The 19910-nt window shown below is 43.8% G+C and overlaps 1 protein-coding gene across 2 annotated transcripts in view; it reads right to left on the bottom strand.

Moving 5' to 3' along the window:
- SIM2 (SIM bHLH transcription factor 2) overlaps positions 1–19910 on the bottom strand; it is a 97492-nt gene that overhangs the window by 62161 nt on the left and 15421 nt on the right. Inside the window, exons 1-2 of one of the 2 annotated variants that reach the window (XM_030199684.1) lie at positions 4837–4868; positions 1181–1263 (exon numbers count right to left, since the gene is read on the bottom strand). In XM_030199684.1, coding sequence (XP_030055544.1) covers positions 1181–1263; positions 4837–4849 — 96 coding nt within the window. In that variant the 5' untranslated portion in view covers positions 4850–4868. Of the gene's footprint in view, positions 1–1180; positions 1264–4836; positions 4869–19910 lie in introns of those variants that run through there. The other variant, XM_030199683.1, reaches the window with a different exon arrangement.

Below are 19910 nucleotides of genomic sequence, written 5' to 3'. Positions count from 1 at the left end.
GGAATTGTATTTGTATCATTTAATGTACTGCCTTTCAAAGTACATTATCATAGCAGTTTACAGACGTATAACCACCTAAAGTTCCGGAAATCACTTAAAAACTTACCTGTTCAAAAAAGCATACCCTACCGACCCTACTTAAATACCTGAACCCTGCAACATTAAGAAACCAAAGCACGCAATGGACATAACGAAACTCTTCCCCTATACGATTCCTTATATGTTTGTTCCACATGAACCTTATTCTACCACAATATCACTGTGTAACTGTCTATACCGGAATTGGTGAACGCCGTTACGGTACTATGTAAGCCACATTGAGCTTGCAAATAGGTGGGAAAATGTGGGATACAAATACAATAAATAAATAATTGTACACATGGGGGGTGTCGTCCTGGAGACTTAACCCTCCATCTCAACAAACAGAGGAGATTCTAGGTGAAAGGCAGGTGCCGTCCTATAACTTGTGTCAGTCTCTCTGTGCCCCATAGGGCAGCCACCAACTAGACACTATACTCAAACTGTTTCCTACTGACAAGCCGTATAGAGCTACGGCTAGAGTAATATTTGCCTACTGCGAAATGCATTCAGGATCCCTGGAAAAGCCTTCTTTGAAATCGGAAAGCAAAATGCTTGCTCTAACCAAATACTTTATCTGCAAATTAGGATCTTGTTGGCTCTCTGCCCATCCCCCCCCCCCCCCCCCCCCCCCCCAAAAAAAAAGGCTTTTTCCCACTGGGTCTATGGTCAGTTTTTGGATAATGCCTAGGACCCTCTGCCTTTCATAAAGTGTGCTTTCGTTTAAAAAAAAGCAGGATAAGCACCGTTTGCACTTTAGTCCCTGAACAGCGGAGAGCAGTGGAACTTAATTATTTAAGGCGAAAAGGCAGCGCTGGGAAGCAGAAAAGGGTCTTGACACCCTGCAGAGCCTTCTCCTGTCCTTACCAGCGCTTCTCAGTGTCACCAGGTAACAAATTCATCTCCAGACATGCAACTACATCCGTATCTCTCTCCTTCAGAAAAAAAAGTTATGTCCAATAAAAAAGGTATCATCTTATTTTCTTTTCCATGTTTTATTTTGTTTGATTTCTATTGATAACCTTCAGGGAAAAAAAGAGGGGGAGGGGAGTCTCTTTATTGCCCTTAACCTAAAAAAATAAATAAACGAATGATTTAGTACCTGCAGCAAATGAGATCCCAGTTCTCTGGCCACACTGTCCGAAGGGGCAGTTCGACTCGGCTGTCCCCAAGCTTCTCCTAAACCTGGAAAAGGAACCCCACATCGGTCAGCCATTTGGACTGTAGACATTAAATTCAGTATATTTTTATTTATTTATTTATTGGTATATTACAAATGCTTAACAAGTACAATAATTGATTAAGTAATACAGGCATCAAGTGACTATTAATACATCAATAGGAAAACAAACAAGGAAAAGAAGAAAAATATAAGCCTTCTTTAGACCACAATTACGAGGGAAGGAGCTACATTTTCAGGAGAGAACTTGAGGAATGATATTGATTTGTATATAGTTTAACACACATTACACCCGATTCGTTATACAATTAAATCAATCTAACTTAAGATGTAATATCAAGCTGATCCCAACTTTTTTTTTTTTGATTAACAAAGGCATTTAGTTGTTCTGGTTGAAAGAAAATATATTTAAGCCCTAAGCATTTAACCACACATTTGCAAGGATAGTTTAAATAGAAGGAAGCTCCTATCGTTATAGCGTCTTTCCTTAGGGTTAAATAAAATTCAGTATATTAACAAGTGTGTGAAATATATTTGACAGGGGCAAAAAAATAAGGACCAGGTTACAATTCTAGGAAATATTTCCCATACCAAAGCACTGGACACTACATGTACATATTGATATAATTTGCATATATGGATATCAATTTTATTTACATTTGTACCCCGCGCTTTCCCACTCATGGCAGGCTCAATGCGGCTTACATGGGGCAATGGACGGTTAAGTGAGTTGCCCAGAGTCACAAGGAGCTGCCTGTGCCTGCAGTGGGAATTGAACCCAGTTCCCCAGGACCAAAGTCCACCACACTAGGCGACTCCTCCACTAGCAACATTCCATGTAGAAGCCTGCCCTTGCAGCCGCGCAGGCTTCTGTTTCTGTGAGTCTGACGTCCTGCACATACGTGCAGGACGTCAGACTCACAGAAACAGAAGCCTGCGCGGCTGCAAGGGCAGGCTTCTACATGGAATGTTGCTAGTGGAATAGCAACATTAACATTCCATGTAGAATCTCAAATAGTAGCAACAGAATCTCAATAGTAGCAACACTCTATGTAGAATCTCAAATAGTAGCAACATTCCATGTAGAATCTCAAATAGGGAAAAGGGAATGGGAATTTCTGTGGGGTTTACATATTATATACAGGTACTTATTTGTACCTGAGGGAATGGAGGGTTAAGTGACTTGCCCAGAGTCACAAGGAGCTGCCTGTGCCTGCAGTGGGAATCGAACCCAGTTCCCCAGGACCAAAGTCCACCACACTAGGCGACTCCTCCACTAGCAACATTAACATTCCATGTAGAATCTCAAATAGTAGCAACAGAATCTCAATAGTAGCAACACTCTATGTAGAATCTCAAATAGTAGCAACATTCCATGTAGAATCTCAAATAGGGAAAAGGGAATGGGAATTTCTGTGGGGTTTACATATTATATACAGGTACTTATTTGTACCTGAGGGAATGGAGGGTTAAGTGACTTGCCCAGAGTCACAAGGAGCTGCCTGTGCCTGCAGTGGGAATCGAACCCAGTTCCCCAGGACCAAAGTCCACCACACTAGGCGACTCCTCCACTAGCAACATTAACATTCCATGTAGAATCTCAAATAGTAGCAACAGAATCTCAATAGTAGCAACATTCCATGTAGAATCTCAAATAGTAGCAACATTCCATGTAGAATCTCAAATAGGGAAAAGGGAATGGGACTTTCTGTGGGGTTTACATATTATATACAGGTACTTATTTGTACCTGAGGCAATGGAGGGTTAAGTGACTTGCCCAGAGTCACAAGGAGCTGCCTGTGCCTGCAGTGGGAATCGAACCCAGTTCCCCAGGACCAAAGTCCACCACACTAGGCGACTCCTCCACTAGCAACATTAACATTCCATGTAGAATCTCAAATAGTAGCAACAGAATCTCAATAGTAGCAACACTCTATGTAGAATCTCAAATAGTAGCAACATTCCATGTAGAATCTCAAATAGGGAAAAGGGAATGGGAATTTCTGTGGGGTTTACATATTATATACAGGTACTTATTTGTACCTGAGGGAATGGAGGGTTAAGTGACTTGCCCAGAGTCACAAGGAGCTGCCTGTGCCTGCAGTGGGAATCGAACCCAGTTCCCCAGGACCAAAGTCCACCACACTAGGCGACTCCTCCACTAGCAACATTAACATTCCATGTAGAATCTCAAATAGTAGCAACAGAATCTCAATAGTAGCAACATTCCATGTAGAATCTCAAATAGTAGCAACATTCCATGTAGAATCTCAAATAGGGAAAAGGGAATGGGACTTTCTGTGGGGTTTACATATTATATACAGGTACTTATTTGTACCTGAGGCAATGGAGGGTTAAGTGACTTGCCCAGAGTCACAAGGAGCTGCCTGTGCCTGCAGTGGGAATTGAACCCAGTTACCCAGGACCAAAGTCCACCTCTCTAACCACTAGCCATGTTCACTTTCATGTAATCAGAGCTTTTATTGGCAAGAAAGAAAGCATTTCTAAGATATATATTTCTATCAGGTTTTGTTTTTTTTTTTAAATAAGAAAAGACTGTCACAAAGTGGACTCTTTTGCTGGCTCTTAGAGACGTGGAAGGTAACCGAGGAGCTTGGGACAATGATATAAAATTTGAGTTGCTTATACATCTGCCATAAAGAACACAGCAGAATGGTAGGAGGCCTTTCAATTTTTCACCCCAACTTTCAGGAGCAACATTCTGTCAAGATAAATAAACTTTTCTTCACGGAGTTAGGACGTCCTAGGCTCCCAAGGCGGGGCTTAGTCTGCACAGGGTCCCTTTTCTTTCAAATAATAAAAAAATGAAATCTCAAAATGAAGAAAGAACCGATACGCGTTTTCATTTTAACACGCCGAGGGCTGGGAAGTGGCACCTTTAAATTACACTAACTTCCTAATAAACCTTTCCTATAATATTAAGCGCTATAGTTGTTATTATGTGACGACGCTCGGTATATACAGGCTAGTCAGAGTGTCTAAAATGAAACACCTTTGGCTCTGCCATATGACCACAGCAGAAGTGAACTAAATAAACTTATGGCTACCCTGAATACTCGCCTGCCTTTGCCGAGAATCATTAACTTGACTGTAAAATAACGTTCACCAAAAAGACACGTTTTATCCAATTGTATAAATATAGCAAATGATAAATCTTTGGAAAATAGACCCCCATAATTAATCAAATATGTTAATTACATCATAACCTCACAGCTGTAACTTACAGCCTCCTTTTTGTTATTTTTCCTGTCTTGTTTGACTTGATTAAAGTATAAGATTCAAGGAGCAGAGACGTTTTCTAAGAAAGACAATATAAATAATAAATAACGAATCAAGGTTTCATTCAAACTAAGCTTAGATGTGACCGATTCATTTTCGAAAGCATGTTTACTAAATGTTAGCATGCACTAATGGGCAATACTACCTACTGCTGCACACGTAGAAATAACATGGGCACGGTGGCAGATTGCGCGTGCTAATGCCTGTTTGCAATGCACTAACGTTTGGTAAACACGGCTCTTGTTAATCCACTGCAGAAACCAGCATGCAAACTTTACCAGAAATGGTCATCGGTTCTCTTGCATATTTCTGAAACTGTGATAGAGCTGCTGATGACATCATCGCCGCTTCTTCAGAGGCGGGATTATGACATCATCACTCTGCAGCTTTTGCGCTGGCGAGAGCTGGACGTGCAGGTTTATAGTCATTAAATTGAGATCCTCAACTCCAGAAAGGTAAGACAATATTTTAAGAGGACAGTACTCAAAAGAGTAGAAACGAGTCTGTAATACTGTATGAAAATGATCCAAAAGACAGGAAAGGCTTAAGTTATCACAGGATATGTACTTTTTAGAAGGCAGCCTTAACCACCTTCCTTATTTAAGGCTTCATACCGTCAAGGGTTACTCCACCTGAGATATTGATCATACAGCTGGAATGAAAATGTCACCCAACAGGGTGGAGCTAGAGAACCTATGGAGGCATATTTTCAAAGCACTTTGGGAGGCTAAGTTCCATAGGTTTCTATGGAACTTTGGGAGGCTAAGTGCTTTGAAAATGAGCTTGAAAGTCTAGCAGGCTATGGCTATGGCTGCTTCAGTCTTTTTAGGATACACTGATTGAGCAGTTACATTACAGCACACATTTCTTTGCTATGGGCTATCATTCCTGGGGGTGCCAGTACTTCAGCTTGTCTAGAACTTTGCTGCTCACCTATCGATGGGTGCCAGGCTTTTTGACCTGTTAGTTCAGTTCTTTGTTCATGTCGTTGGCTACCAGTTAAAGCAAGGTGATGCTTTTAAATTGGCTGCTTTTCTTTTCAATGCATGGTCTTGCACCTGGTTCTCTCAAATCTGTATTGAAACAAAGTGGCTACTTGTTCTGTGCCTTAATTATAATGTGCAAAGTACATAAGTATTGCCATACTGGGAAAGACCAAAGGTCCATCGAGCCCAGCATCCTGTTTCCAACAGTGGCCAATCCAGGTCACAAATACCCGGCAAGATCCCCAAAATGTACAAAACATTTTATACTGCTTATCCCAGAAACAGTGGATTTTCCCCAAGTCCATTTAATAACGGTCTATGGACCTACTCTTTAGGATGCCAAAGGATGCCAACCTAGAAGTACACAGTTATGTCAATTTTTCAGTGTTTCTGGAATGTTTTGAGACTTTAGTACTCCAGGAACCCAGTAGCCTAGGGTAATGCAATGCAGTGGCGTTCCTAGGGGGGCTGACACCCGGGGCGGATCGCTGATGCGCCCTACCCCCCCCCCCCCCCCCGGTGCAGCGTGACCCCCCTGGCAAAAAGACACCTCCCCACCCTGGTGAAAGAATCCCCCCCCCCGGGTGCACGCCGCTGGGGGGGGTGCTGTGCGCCGGTCAGCTTCGTTCGTTTCCATGTTCCCTCTGCCCCAGAACAGGTTACTTCCTGTTCCGGGGCAGAGGGAGCATGGAAACGAATGAAGCTGACCGGTGCGCGGCACCACCCCCCCAGCGGCGTGCACCCGGAGCGGACCGCCCCCACTGCCCCACCCTTGGTACGCCACTGATGCAATGAGCCTTCCCAGGAAAGTTCTCTTGGAGATCCATGAATGGAACCAGAGGTCAGTCTTTATTGAGTCTTGAAGCTAGTTGGTCTTCTTTCTGGAAAATGGTCTATAACTACAGATTGCAAAAACATGGTACAGAGAACCCTATAAATAGTTTCAAAATAAAATATTTTAAAAACATACATCTTTAAGATGAAAATGCAGATAGGGGGGTGGGCGGGATAGGGGATACATGAGTCTTAATGTTACCGTCAGATGTCCGGACACTGCAAGGCAGCTGTGGCTACGCTGCACATATCCTTAGGTTAAGGGATCACAGGATGCTTAAAGTGCTCCTATGCTATACATGTCGTGGTTGTGATAGTTTAGTCACTATAAGGGGGGAGGGGGGTAAGAGGGGGGTTTAGGGAAGGTTAAGGTAGGATGAATATGTAAAATGTTGATGATAAGTTGCCATTTGAACTTTGGAAGAGCTTGATTTGGAATGTGCTATGTTGGATACTTAGGGGTAGATGCATCAAGCAAACGTAAAAAAATCAAAATCGTTAAAGGCCCTAACGATTTTTAAAAAACGAAGAATGCACCAAAAAAAAAAGTCACACATGCTCAGATCGGTATAGAAACGTACAATGTATCAAAGAATCACAATACACATCGTTAATCGGCCCCCAAATCATGCGCAGAGCAGCCAAGCGTTATGTTAGCTGCTCTGGGCATGCCACAAACAGTCAAAACACAGTCAAATCACAAGCACATGGCTCCCAAATCAAAACAAAAAGAAAAAAAAAGGGTCGGGAGGGGGCAAGGGCGCTCATCAGGAGCGTCCTGTACGGACGGCCTTGCCCCCCCCCCCGCTGCTCCCCACTTTCCGCCGCTCCCCCCTACGTAGGTAACCGACGTCAGACAGGGGCGGGCCCAGCAGGAGAAAGACGCGCCATCGAAGCTGGGCGAAGGCAGGCATCAGGCTTTCTTCTTGCCCGTGCAGCGCCTTCGGACAGAGGAGAGAGGTGCTGCACGGGCCCGGTAAGAGGGAGGGGGGCCCGATGGAGGAGGGGAATGGCGGCGACGACCCCAAAAGGGGGCGGGGCACAGGACGGAGGATGTCGGGAGGCGGAGCTGAGGTGAGAGAGTAGTGAGGAAGGGCGGGGGGCAGGGGCTGCTCGAATTTTGCTTTTTCGGGGTGGGGGGAGCGGCGGAAAGTGGGGAGCAGCGGGGGGGGGGGGGGGCAAGGCCGTCCGTACAGGACGCTCCTGATGAGCGCCCTTGCCCCCTCCCGACCCTTTTTTTAAATTTTTATTTATTTATGTTTTTCTGACGTCCTTTGGACCAATCACAGCGCTTTTAGCTCTGCTAATGCGCTGGGATTGGCTCAAAGTTTGTTTATTTTTTCTCTTAATGATTTTTCCTGGCACAGAGCTGTCCTAACGAGTGGTCCAGACCTGTCGTTAGTTTTCCTGCCTTTTTCCTGCGTAAAGGCAATCAGAAAAGGTTAGTGCATGTCGTTTCAATGGGGTTTTCACACTAATTGCTCATCTCCATTCCGTTTTCGTTAGCTGCTGGCTTCCTCGGTAAAAGCCCTTTGACGCATGCAACGGATCAAATTTTCCTCGTTGGAGAGTCATTAAAGGCTCATTTAGCTTTAGTGCATCTGCCCCTTACTGTTACGATGTTTGAGCTTTCATCAATAAAAAAATGTTGCACCTAAGATGAAAATGCACAGACACAGTTTTTTCTCTTCTCTATATGTGGAAGTATTTGTCGTTTATTTGATAATTAGTAAAGTTAAATATATGAAGTGTTCTTCTCATTTGTCTAGAGTTCAGTATACAAAATATACAAGAAGATTGATTGGCTAGGACTGAATGGCTACATTTTGGGGTCTTTTTTTTTTAGTGTAAAACACTTCAGTGTTTTTTTTTCTGTCGCAGGTAGGATGTGAATGGGGCAGACGTTAGTATAGTTTTATTGAACCTTTTTTTAAACTAGACCGAAAGAATCTTGATACTTACAGCTTTTTTCCCCACTCAACATTTCCTAAACAAGCACAGCCACATCTGAAGAAACTCATACCAAACCAGCCTTCTGTGGGCACATTCTACATGCTACCCAAAATCCACAAACCTGGAAACCCTGGCAGACCAATCATATCAGGTACTGGCACGCTCACGGAGGAAATATCTGGGCTCATAGAGGGAATTCTGAAACCTCTCGTGCACAAAACAAACAGCTTCATACAAGACACCACAGACTTTCTGAACAAATGGAAAAATATCAAACATTTACCACCAAGTACCCTTCTGGTCACTATGGATTTAGAATCACTAGGTAGCAACATTCCCCATGCGGATGACATAGCTGCATGTGAGAAACTCCTAAAAACATCCACACTGGACCATCAATACTCACCAGAAACCATTACAAAACTAATCAAATTTATTTTAACTCACAACTTCTACTTTAGCAATGATATCTATCTACAAATAATGGGCACTGCGATGGGCACCAGGACAGCACCCCAATATGCCAACCTCTTTATGGTTGAACTGAAAGAGACATTTCTGAATACTTACCAGACCAAACCCCTAAAATACTGCCGGTACATCGATGACATTTTTATGATTTGGACTGAAGGGGAAGAAACTCTGAAACAATTTTACAATTCCTTCAATACATATCATGCTACAATCAGATTCAAAATTGACTACCCCCAGAAAAAGTCAATTTTTTGGACACCACAGTCTCAATCAGCGATGGCTATATACAAACATCCATATACAAGAAACCCACAGACAAATGCAGCTACCTCCACAACTCCAGCTTCCATCCTTCACATACAAAAAGATCCATCATTTACAGCCAAGCTCAAAAGATACCACCGTATCTGCTCTGACCCAGGGGACAGAGACAGACACCTTAAAAGCCTGACTGCATCCTTCAAACAGAAAGGCTACAACCCCAAAATAATCTCCAAGAATATTGCCTCCTCCCTCAAAACACCCAGGGAGAATCTGCTACAGTACAAAGAAAAAAAAGCCACAGACAGAATCCCCCTTATAGTGACATACAACCCAGAGCTGGAAAAATTAAGAAAAATCATAAAAGATCTACATCCTCTACTCCAGGAGGGTGAATTACTGAAAGAGATATTCCCATCCCCACCAGTGCTGGCCTTCCGACAGCCACCCAACTTAAAACACAAGCTAATTAGAAGTAAGCTCCCAACACAGACTCAAAAAGAAGAGAATGGCACACATCCTTGCAATATATCCAGCTGCAAACTATGCCAAAACATTTCTCAGGACCCCACGGTCATTCACAAATGAAAAATATTCAACATTAAGGAATCTTTCACGTGCTCATCTTCCAATGTGGTATATATCATTCAGTGTAAAAAATGCAACGAAGGCTGCTACATTGGAGAAACCAGTCAGATGCTAAAGAAGAGATTTAATTTACATAGACACCAAATGAAAAATGCCAGTACTAATAAAAATGTCACGCCTGTGGGGCAGCACTTTACAAAACCACAACACTTTACCAGTGACTTCATGGTAAGAATCTTAAAAGGGAACTTTAAAGCAATACAGGAACGTAAGACTTTTGAAGTCAGAATGATTAAATATTTTGACACCCACCAGACAGGACTTAACAAAGATCTGGGTTTTTTAGCCCATTATAAACCATAAAAATGTACTGCTTTGAAAATCGTACTGCTTTGTCCCCCTCCTGTCTCCATGCATATCTCACCTGTCCCTCTTCCTGTCTTAACTTATCCACCCCCATCCTGTTAGACTATCACTGAAATGCTTTGATGTTTCACTTATATATACTGTCATCTACCAACATTTGCTTATTTCCGATCTGACGAAGAAGGGCAACCTTCGAAAGCTAATCAAGAAATGTATTAAGTTATGTCCAATAAAAAAAGGTATAATCTTATTTTCTTTTCCATGTTTTATTTTGTTTTATTTCTATTGATTACCTTTAAAAGTGGACTAACACGGCTACCACACTTCCCCACTCAAGAATGTAGGTGCAGAAGAAACGCTGGCCTAGTGAAATCACCTTGTGTAATACAAGCATAAGTCTCTGCTTTCCAAACTTTTTACCATGAAGTTCTTTCAAATAAAATCAGAACCATGAGGTTCTTTTTACTGCAAAAACCTCAGTTGTTAGCTCACTGTATCAATTAATAGATATTGAATATTTTACAACAAAAAGACAAAGGGATGATAAATATCCTGGTTTAAGCCATTTCCATATCCTTTTCTGCTAACTCCTTGCTCCAGAGTATTCTGCTTGTTTTTCAACAAGCTCTTCCGATTAGCCCTCCATTGTACAAATAAAGGGCCAGATTTACTACTAATTTACATTAAACATATTAATGTGTGTTAATACAAACTATGCACTTAGTTAATAAATAGGTCTCACTGACAATAATGAGACACGTTATTAAGTAACATATATTAATATTCGGACCCTCAGTGCTCCGCATGCATTATTCATATTTGGCCAAATACAAATAATACATTCAAGGCACTAGGTGGCCGAATATTCAGTACAGCCCTATATTATATCTTATTAACACATCATTGTTTGAAATTCGTTTCTGCCTGGCAAATGCATACAACTAAGCTTAATTAATTTAGCACCAGAAGATACATTCCAATATTGATAATGTTATACCCACAGATTATGTAAATGGCGCCCAAATTTGCATGGGATCCTGAGATCCACATGCAAATAAATTAGTTAATGAGCCATTAAAAATCAAGTATTGATGTTAATAGACTCTAATTTGGGTTTGCACACTCATTAAACTCATTTGTCATACACGCAAATTGAGAGAGTCTCTCCCCTTCTTCAGAAATTCCATTGGCTCCCCGTAGGCCAACATAGAAAATTTAAACTCCTTACTCTTACTTTTAAAGCACTTAGACTAGGACTAGAGATAGAATACGACCAGCGTCCATGTCCGCACCTATGAACCAACTAAACGTATTGTATAAACCATGCCTAGATTTAGGTTCAGTTTATAGAGTACGCTTAGGTGGAAAATTTTTCAGTGCAGACTTTTCAGGCGCCATAAATATACATAAGTACATAAGTATTGCCACACTGGGACAGATCAAAGTTCCATCAAGCCCAGCATCCTGTTTCCAACAGTGGCCAATCCAGGTCACAGATACCTAGCAAGATCCCCAAAAAATTCAATACATTTTATGCTGCTTATCCCAGAAATAAGCAGTGGATTTTCCCCAAGTCCATTTAATAATGGTTATGGACTTTTCCTTTAGGAAGCCGTCCAGACCTTTTTTAAACCCCGCTAAGCTAACCACCTTTACCACATTCTCTGGCAACAAATTCCAGAGTTTAATTACACATTGAGTGAAAAAAAATGTACTCCAATTTGTATTAAATTTACTACTTTGTAGCGTCATCGCATTCCCAGTAAGACAGAGTTGCTTTTTTTTCTGAGTGTATTTTGGTCGCTTGCATCCAGCAAAGGAGTGTTGTGCACTGGCTGCACAACATTTTGGATTTTGGAGTTTGTTTGTTATCTTGATGTTCACATAAATGATGCCTAGGGTTAAAAATTGAATATTATCCTAAATTAATCCACGGAAATTAAGACTAATAGCAAAAAAATATATTTATTGGACTAGGTTCATACCAGTGGCGTAGCTACGTGGGGCCACGAGGGCCTGGGCCCCCGTAGATTTGGCCCTGGACCCCCCTGCTGACGACCCTCTCGACCCCTCTCCTGGCACCAACCCTCCCCCACTGCCGTCCGCTACCTTTGATGGCGGGGGACCCCAACCCCCGCCAGCCGAGGTCTTCTTCTTCCGGTGCAAGGCTTTGCTCTGTTTCTGTGAGTCTAACATTCTGCATATACAACATGCAGGATGTCAGACTCGCAGAAACAGAACGAAGCCTTGCGCCGGAAGAAGAGGACCTCGGCTAGCGGGGGTTGGGGTCCCCCGCCATCAAAGGTAGGTGACGGCGGGGGAGGGTTGGTGGCGGGAGGGGGGATCGAGAGGGTCGTCGGCAGGGGGGGGTCTAAGTTGGTGGCGGCAGCGGCGGCAGGGGGGGGGCTAAAATGTGCTTCCTCACCCCAGGCTCTGGACCCCCCTCCCGCCAAAGTCTGGCTACGCCCCTGGTTCATACATTTTTTTGAGTAGCTTGTGGGACTTATCAGTCCTTCAACTCTAATGCCTAAGTCTCAAAAATGTCAAGAAATGTATTGTTAGTCCAATTAGAAAGGCTTCACATTATGGACTCCTTCTACACTGAATGCAAAAAAGCCTGTTCAATTCCCGTGGGCTTCTTCGCATTCAGCGAGTTCTAATCGGTAGTGTTGCTTTGTAAAAGGCGCCTATATATTATTTTTTTTGGCTTGTGAACATTGGGGCCCTTTTTACTAAGCCGCATAGGTGCGTACGTGAGTCCCACGTGCGTCAATTTTGAATTACCTCCTGGCTACCGCCTAACCCAGGTGGTAATTTCATTTTCTACATGCGCCCACTATGCACCCCGGAAAATTTCTGGCAAGCGGCGCTAACAAGGCGGTAATCAGCACTGTATGCATGCTGACGATTGCCGCCCGGTTAACGTGTGAGACTTTACCACTAAGTCAATGGGTGGCGGTAAGGTCTCAGGCCCAAAATGGACGTGCAACAATTTTTATTTTGTCACACATCCATTTTCAGCTTTAAAAAAAATGCCTTTTTTGCAGGTGCACTGAAAAATGGACCTGTGCGCATCCAATCATAGCCACTGAGGGGGGGGGGCAGGGGGGACAAAATTGCCTGGGCCTCCAAGGGGGGCCCGGCGCCGCAGTCCCACCCACCCTCTGTCGTCAACCGTCTGCCACCGGGCCGGGCCCCCTGCATTGAAATCACAGCGCCTCTCACCTCCGTGTGAAAGCGCTGCAGGCAGCAGGGCAGCAGATCGCCTCCCTTCGGGCCTCCTTCCCTCCCTGTGTCCCGCCCTCACCTGACGTAACAGCAGCTACACTATTTTATCCAAATTAGTCTAAAATTGCAGCAGCCGGAGGTCTGTACCTACTGCCTCAATAATGGAGTAGAGAAGGAAGAAATTTAAACCATAAATGTCCAAATTATAGGGGACATGGGTGAATCTAGTCCTATGTGCACAAGTGTGTGTCCTACCTACTGTGCCCAGACTCCACCCATGTGAATGCCCATCTATCAAATATGTGTTGTGTAACCAGTGTGTTTCTTCTAGAAAAAAAGGTGCCGGTACTCAAATGCCAGGCCACCCTTCAAGGGGTGGGGTGATCACTAAGGGACCCACCCCACAATAGCCAGGCCCCCTGCAACCAGTCACAGAATCTATGACAAGGCAGAATTGGTGTGTAGAGCCTGAGCTTGCAAGATCTCAAAACAGTACAATACATTTTATGCTGCTTATCCTAGAAATAAGCAGTGGATTTTCCCCATTTTAATGATGGCTTATGCTCATTTCTTTTAGGAAGCTATCCAAACCTTTTTTAAACCCTGCTAAGCTAATTGCTTTTACAATATACTCTGGCAATGAATTCCAGAGTTTAATGTCACAATGAGTGAAGAAACATTTTCTCCGATTCGTTTTAAATTTCCTACTTTGTAGCTTCATTGCATGCCCCCTAGTCCTAGTATTTTTGGAAAGAGTAAACAAGTCTACTACCCCGATTTATGTCCTTAAGTTTTACCATTACCCCATCTCTGGAAAAGATTTGATATTAATGCATTTCAAGTATTTAAACATCTGTACCATATTTCCTGTGTTCCTCCTGTCCTCTAGAGTATACATATTCAGGTTTCCCAGTCTCTTCTCATACTTTTTTTTTTTTGGTGCAAACCCCATACCATTTTTGTTGCCTTCTTCTGAACTGCTTTAAGTCTTTGTATGTCCTTAGTGAGATACGGCCTCCAAAACTGAACATAACATTCCAACGACTTACACAGTGGCATTAACACCTCCTTTCTTCTGTTGCTTATGCCTCTCTCTATGCAGCCTAGCATCCTTCTGCCTAGGGCCACCACCTTGTCACATTGAGATCCTCAGACACCCCAAGGTCTCTCTATCTGTATATATCAGCCTCTCACCTCCTAGCACATACAGCTCCCTTGGATTTCTATTCCCAAGTTCATCACTCTGCATTTCTTCACATTACATTTATCTGCCATTTACATGTATAAACGGAATATTTCATAAAATTGGATGTCCAGTTGTGCTAAAAGAAAAAAAAACTCTTTGTAATAAAAGATTGAGTTTTTTAATAACCCCCAAAGGGTCCCCCTCCCCCTCATTCGCTGGTGCAGATTCCAGGTCCAAACAAGTAGCTATCAAACACTTATGCCTGCCTTGGAGCAAGTGTGAATGGCAATATCCAGATTTTTAACATAGGAACATAAGTGTTGCCATACTGGCAAAGACTGAAGGTCTTTGAAGCCCAGTATCCTGTTTCCAGCAGTGGCCAATCCAGGTCACAAGTAACTGGCAAGATTCCAGAATAGTAAAACAGATTTTGTGCTGCTTATCCTAGAAATAAGCAGTGGATTTTCCCAAGTCCATCTTAGTAATTGCTTATGGATTTTTTTTTTTAAAGAAATTATCGAAACCTTTTTTTAAACCCTGCTAAGTTAACTGCTTTTACCACATTCTCTGACAACAAATTCCCGAGTTTAATTACACGTTGAGTGAAGAAATATTTTCTCTGGTTTGTTTTAACTTTACTACTTAGTACCTTCATTGTATGCCCCCCTAATGCTAGTAGTTTTGGGAAAAGTAAACAAGCAATTTACCACTGTCCGTTCCACTCCACTCAGTATTTTATAGACCTCTATCATATATGTGTATTTGCCATTATAAAATTGGAAATACATTCAATCTTTGCTGGCCCACTCAGACCACTTCCATAGTATGCTTCCGTCCAAATGAGGTGTGGTGCAGATCTAAATATATAGAAGCTTTCTAAAATCATGTAGGGCATTTTCACATGTAAATGCCTTGCAAACCTTTGAAAATGACCTCTAGGATTACACAGCTCCTATCTGAAAATCACGTTAGGTTTGTCGAGGGTGGACATTCAGTAAATGACCCTGAAAGTCGGGTGCTGTTAAGATCTGTACTAAGAGCCAATTCTATAAAGGTCACTCACCCCCCTAAAAATGCGTGTGTAAATTTGGGTGTGTCCCCAATTTATGCACGATGGGGCCCTTGTACTACGCCGTGGCAAAACGTGGCCTGTGGCAGTGCAAGCGCGTCTATTGGGTGCACGCCAAGCCAGTTTTTGCCCCGTCTCGGAAAAAGGGTCTTTTTTTAAGGGGGTGGAAAATGGACATGTGGCAAAATAAAAACCAGCGCATGTCCATTTTTGTCCTGAGACCTTACCGCCACCCATTGACTTAGCGGTAAGGTCTCATGCGCTTACCCGGTTGGTAGGCACGCAGCACACGTCCACTGCCATTTACCACTGGGTAAGCACCACGCGGTAGAAAATAGAAAGTATTTTCTACTGCGTGTTTTTGGCACGTGTCAAATTCAGAAATACTGCCTGGGGCACGCGGTAGCTGAGCGGTAATGCCGATTTGGCACATGCTGGATGCGCTTAGGCCGTTATGCACCTTTGTAAAAGGACCTTGATTTAATTGAATAAGCAAGTATTAGCGCTAACTGGTTTTAGGTGTGGGATCTGCATCTAAAGTTTACTTGCGAGTCTAAAATAGGGGTGTGGCAGTCGGAGGGTCATGGGCGGTTTGGGGGAATTCTGAGGATTTACACGTATAATGTAAAAGGATTGAGGATTTGCAACCACATTTCCGTTGGTGCAAGTGGCTGCACCTAAAGTTAGATGCAATCCCTAGGCGTAAACTGTGCCTAACTTTAGGTGCAGCTTATAGAATACCCGGACACGCTTTTTTTCGGGGCCGATCTTTTAGTTGTCAGATGTTGAATCTAGCTCTTGGTGCTTAGCATGAATTTTCATGCCCAACTTTGGGCGTGAGGATTTACACCTGTTAGGACCTGTTGTGAATGATTGCGCACAACTAATGGTTTTGGGTGCCTAAATGACCCTATTCTATTACACTGCTTCTAAATTTTGGGAACACCCCTGACCCGGCCATGCCCCTCCTCTGGCCACACCCCCTTCTGAGCTGCTAACGAGACAACTTAGACGCACAGTGTTATAGAATAGCGCATAGGCAGATCTGCACGTAAATCCTAATTATTGACAAATAAAGCCAATAATTGATTGTTAATGGTTCATTAACTAGTTTGCGCATGTATCTGGGATCCAGGCAACCTTTATAAAATCCAGGGGTCAGTGATTAATGCCAGGAGAGTTTGCTGGCAGCTATAAACTCGGCACAGACAACCAAAACTGAATCCTTGCCTATTCGTATAGACGTTTGCACCTTTCAAGATCCAGATAAAGGAGCCTTCGAAAGAGGCTCATGTGGCTACTTGATACATGCACTGGAGAAATTTGGTATATCAGGCCAAAGGGCTGTGGTAAAAGGAGCCCTGCGCTAGTGGTGACAGCTGTTTTTGCCGCACGCCAGGGCCCGCTTTTACCACGGCAGGTAAAAAGGCCAAAAAAAGAAATGGCCATGTAGTAAGTTTGCTCTTGCCGCTTGGCCATTTGGGGGGGGGATAGCGCTTATTGCCACCCATTGAGGTGGCAGTGAGGGCTCCCGCACTAACCCGACAGTGCACGACGCTGTCTGATTACCACTGGGTAACCCCCTGCAGAAATATTTTAAAAATATTTACACTAGTGATGAAATGGCGCATGGTGGGCCAGAAGTAGTTCCAGGTTGCCACGTGGCAACCCTTTAGTAAATGGGCCTCTTAGGGGACGTGTGTGACTGTCCATGGCTCCACCCCACAGTAGCCACATATCCCTGTTACCAGCAGCAGAGCATATAAAAGAGCTAAAATTGTTGCAATTAAATTATGTACCCTGTGGAGGAGTGGCCTAGTGGTTGGGGTGGTGGACTTTGGTCCTGGGGAACTGAGGAACTGAGTTTGATTGCCACTTCAGGCACAGGCAGCTCCTTGTGACTCTGGGCAAGTCACTTAACCCTCCATTGCCCCATGTAAGCCGCATTGAGCCTGCCATGAGTGGGAAAGCGCAGGGTACAAATGTAACAAAAATAAAATAGATACTATTGGAGATTCTACATGGAATGTTGCTATTCCACTAGCAACATTCCATGTAGAAGGCTGCACAGGCTTCTGTTTCTGTGAGTCTGACGTTCTGCACGTACGTGCAGGACGTCAGACTCACAGAAGCAGAAGCCTGTGCGGCCACATTGGTGATCTGCAAGGGTCGACTTCTACATGGAATGTTGCTAGTGGAAGCAACATTCCATGTAGAATCTCAAATAGTAGCAACAGTGGAGGAGTGGCCTAGTGGTTAGGGTGGTGGACTTTGGTCCTGGGGAACTGAGGAACTGAGTTCAATTCCCACTTCAGGCACAGGCAGCTCCTTGTGACTCTGGGCAAGTCACTTAACCCTCCATTGCCCCATGTAAGCCGCATTGAGCCTGCCATGAGTGGGAAAGCGCAGGGTACAAATGTAACAAAAATAAAATAGATACTATTGGAGATTCTACATGGAATGTTGCTATTCCACTAGCAACATTCCATGTAGAAGGCTGCACAGGCTTCTGTTTCTGTGAGTCTATACGAGCAGAAGCCTGCGCGGCCACATTGGTGATCTGCAAGGGCCGACTTCTACATGGAATGTTGCTAGTGGAGTAGCAACATTCCATGTAGAATCTCAAATAGTAGCAACAGTGGAGGAGTGGCCTAGTGGTTAGGGTGGTGGACTTTGGTCCTGGGGAACTGAGGAACTGAGTTTGATTCCCACTTCAGGCACAGGCAGCTCCTTGGGACTCTGGGCAAGTCACTTAACCCTCCATTGCCCCATGTAAGCCGCATTGAGCCTGCCATGACAAAAATAAAATAGATACTATTGGAGATTCTACATGGAATTGCTATTCCACTAGCAACATTCCATGTAGAAGGCTGCACAGGCTTCTGTTTCTGTGAGTCTGACGTTCTGCACATACGTGCAGGACGTCAGACTCACAGAAGCAGAAGCCTGTGCGGCCACATTGGTGATCTGCAAGGGCCGACTTCTACATGGAATGTTGCTAGTGGAATAGCAACAGTCCATGTAGAATCTCAAATAGTAGCAACAGTGGAGGAGTGGCCTAGTGGTTAGGGTGGTGGACTTTGGTCCTGGGGAACTGGGTTCGATTCCCACTTCAGGCACAGGCAGCTCCTTGTGACTCTGGGCAAGTCACTTAACCCTCCATTGCCCCAGGTACAAATAAGTACCTGTATACAATATGTAAGCCGCATTGAGCCTGCCATGAGTGGGAAAGCGCGGGGTACAAATGTAACAAAAACAAAAAATAAATAAAATGACTCCGACCCTGTACACTGGACCAACAAGGTATTAAGTTTAAACATAATCTGCATTCACAGAAGCCTTACTGATACAAGCAGTGGGTACCAGGACATTTCCGCAAACAATTCACCATACAAAATAAATGTCTGGTTTTGGTGTCTTCTCAATAACAGCAACATAAACCCTCTCCAGCACCAGGTATCTTGTAAAGTAATTAAGAAAAGAAAAACCTACAAAAGCCACTCAGGACTTATAGAACAAATCTACCATTTCATAACAGCACCAACTTCCAAAACTCACACAAGAATATACCCAGCAACATTTTCTTTGTGGTGGATTTTACTTGGCTCTCCAGTGTAAGGTTGCGATCTATTATGACGCCGAGGATTTTCAGGCTGTCTGAAATAGGGAGGGTATGACCTGGGGTGTTGATGCTTGTGGGGTTGTCCGTGTTGTAGTGGGATGAGAGGACAAGACAATGTGTTTTTTCTTTGAGTTTTAGTTGAAATGCGTTGGCCCATGAGTCCATGATGTTCAAACTTAGCTCGATTTTGTTGGCGATTTCTGCCAATTTAGTTTTGTAAGGAATGTAAATTATGGCATCGTCTGCGTAGATGAAAAGGTTAAGGCCATTGTTGGAAAGGGACTTGGCTAGTGGGATCATCATTAAGTTGAAGAGGGTCGGTGATAATGGTGATCCTTGTGGTTCTCCGCAGTCTGCTTTCCACGGTGATGATATGTTTGAGTTTGACTGTACTTGATATGGCCTTGTGGTTAGGAAGCCCTTGATCCAGTTGAGTGTGTTTCCACTAATCCCGAACTTGTCTAGTAGCCTTATTAGTATATTGTGGTTTACCATGTCGAATGTGCTCGACATGTCAAATTGGAGGAGGAGGATGCTTTTGCCTATTGCTATTTCTTGTTTGAATTTGGCTAGAAGCAGTGGCGTTCCTAGGGTGGCTGACACCTGGGGCGGATCGCCGATGCACCCCCCGGGTGCAGTGCCCCTCCCTGGCAAAAGGACCCCCCCCCCGGGTGTAGTGCGACCCCCACCACCCCCAGTGAAAGGACACCCCCTCCGGGTGCATTTTTACCTGCTGGGGGGGTGCCGCGCGCCTGTCTGCTTCGCTCGTTCCATGCTCCCTCTGC

Source organism: Microcaecilia unicolor, chromosome 4 (genome assembly GCF_901765095.1).
Source record: "Microcaecilia unicolor chromosome 4, aMicUni1.1, whole genome shotgun sequence".
Taxonomy (NCBI): domain Eukaryota; kingdom Metazoa; phylum Chordata; class Amphibia; order Gymnophiona; family Siphonopidae; genus Microcaecilia; species Microcaecilia unicolor.
Note: the sequence above shows the minus strand (reverse complement) of the source record. Positions and strands in the feature narration are given on the sequence as shown.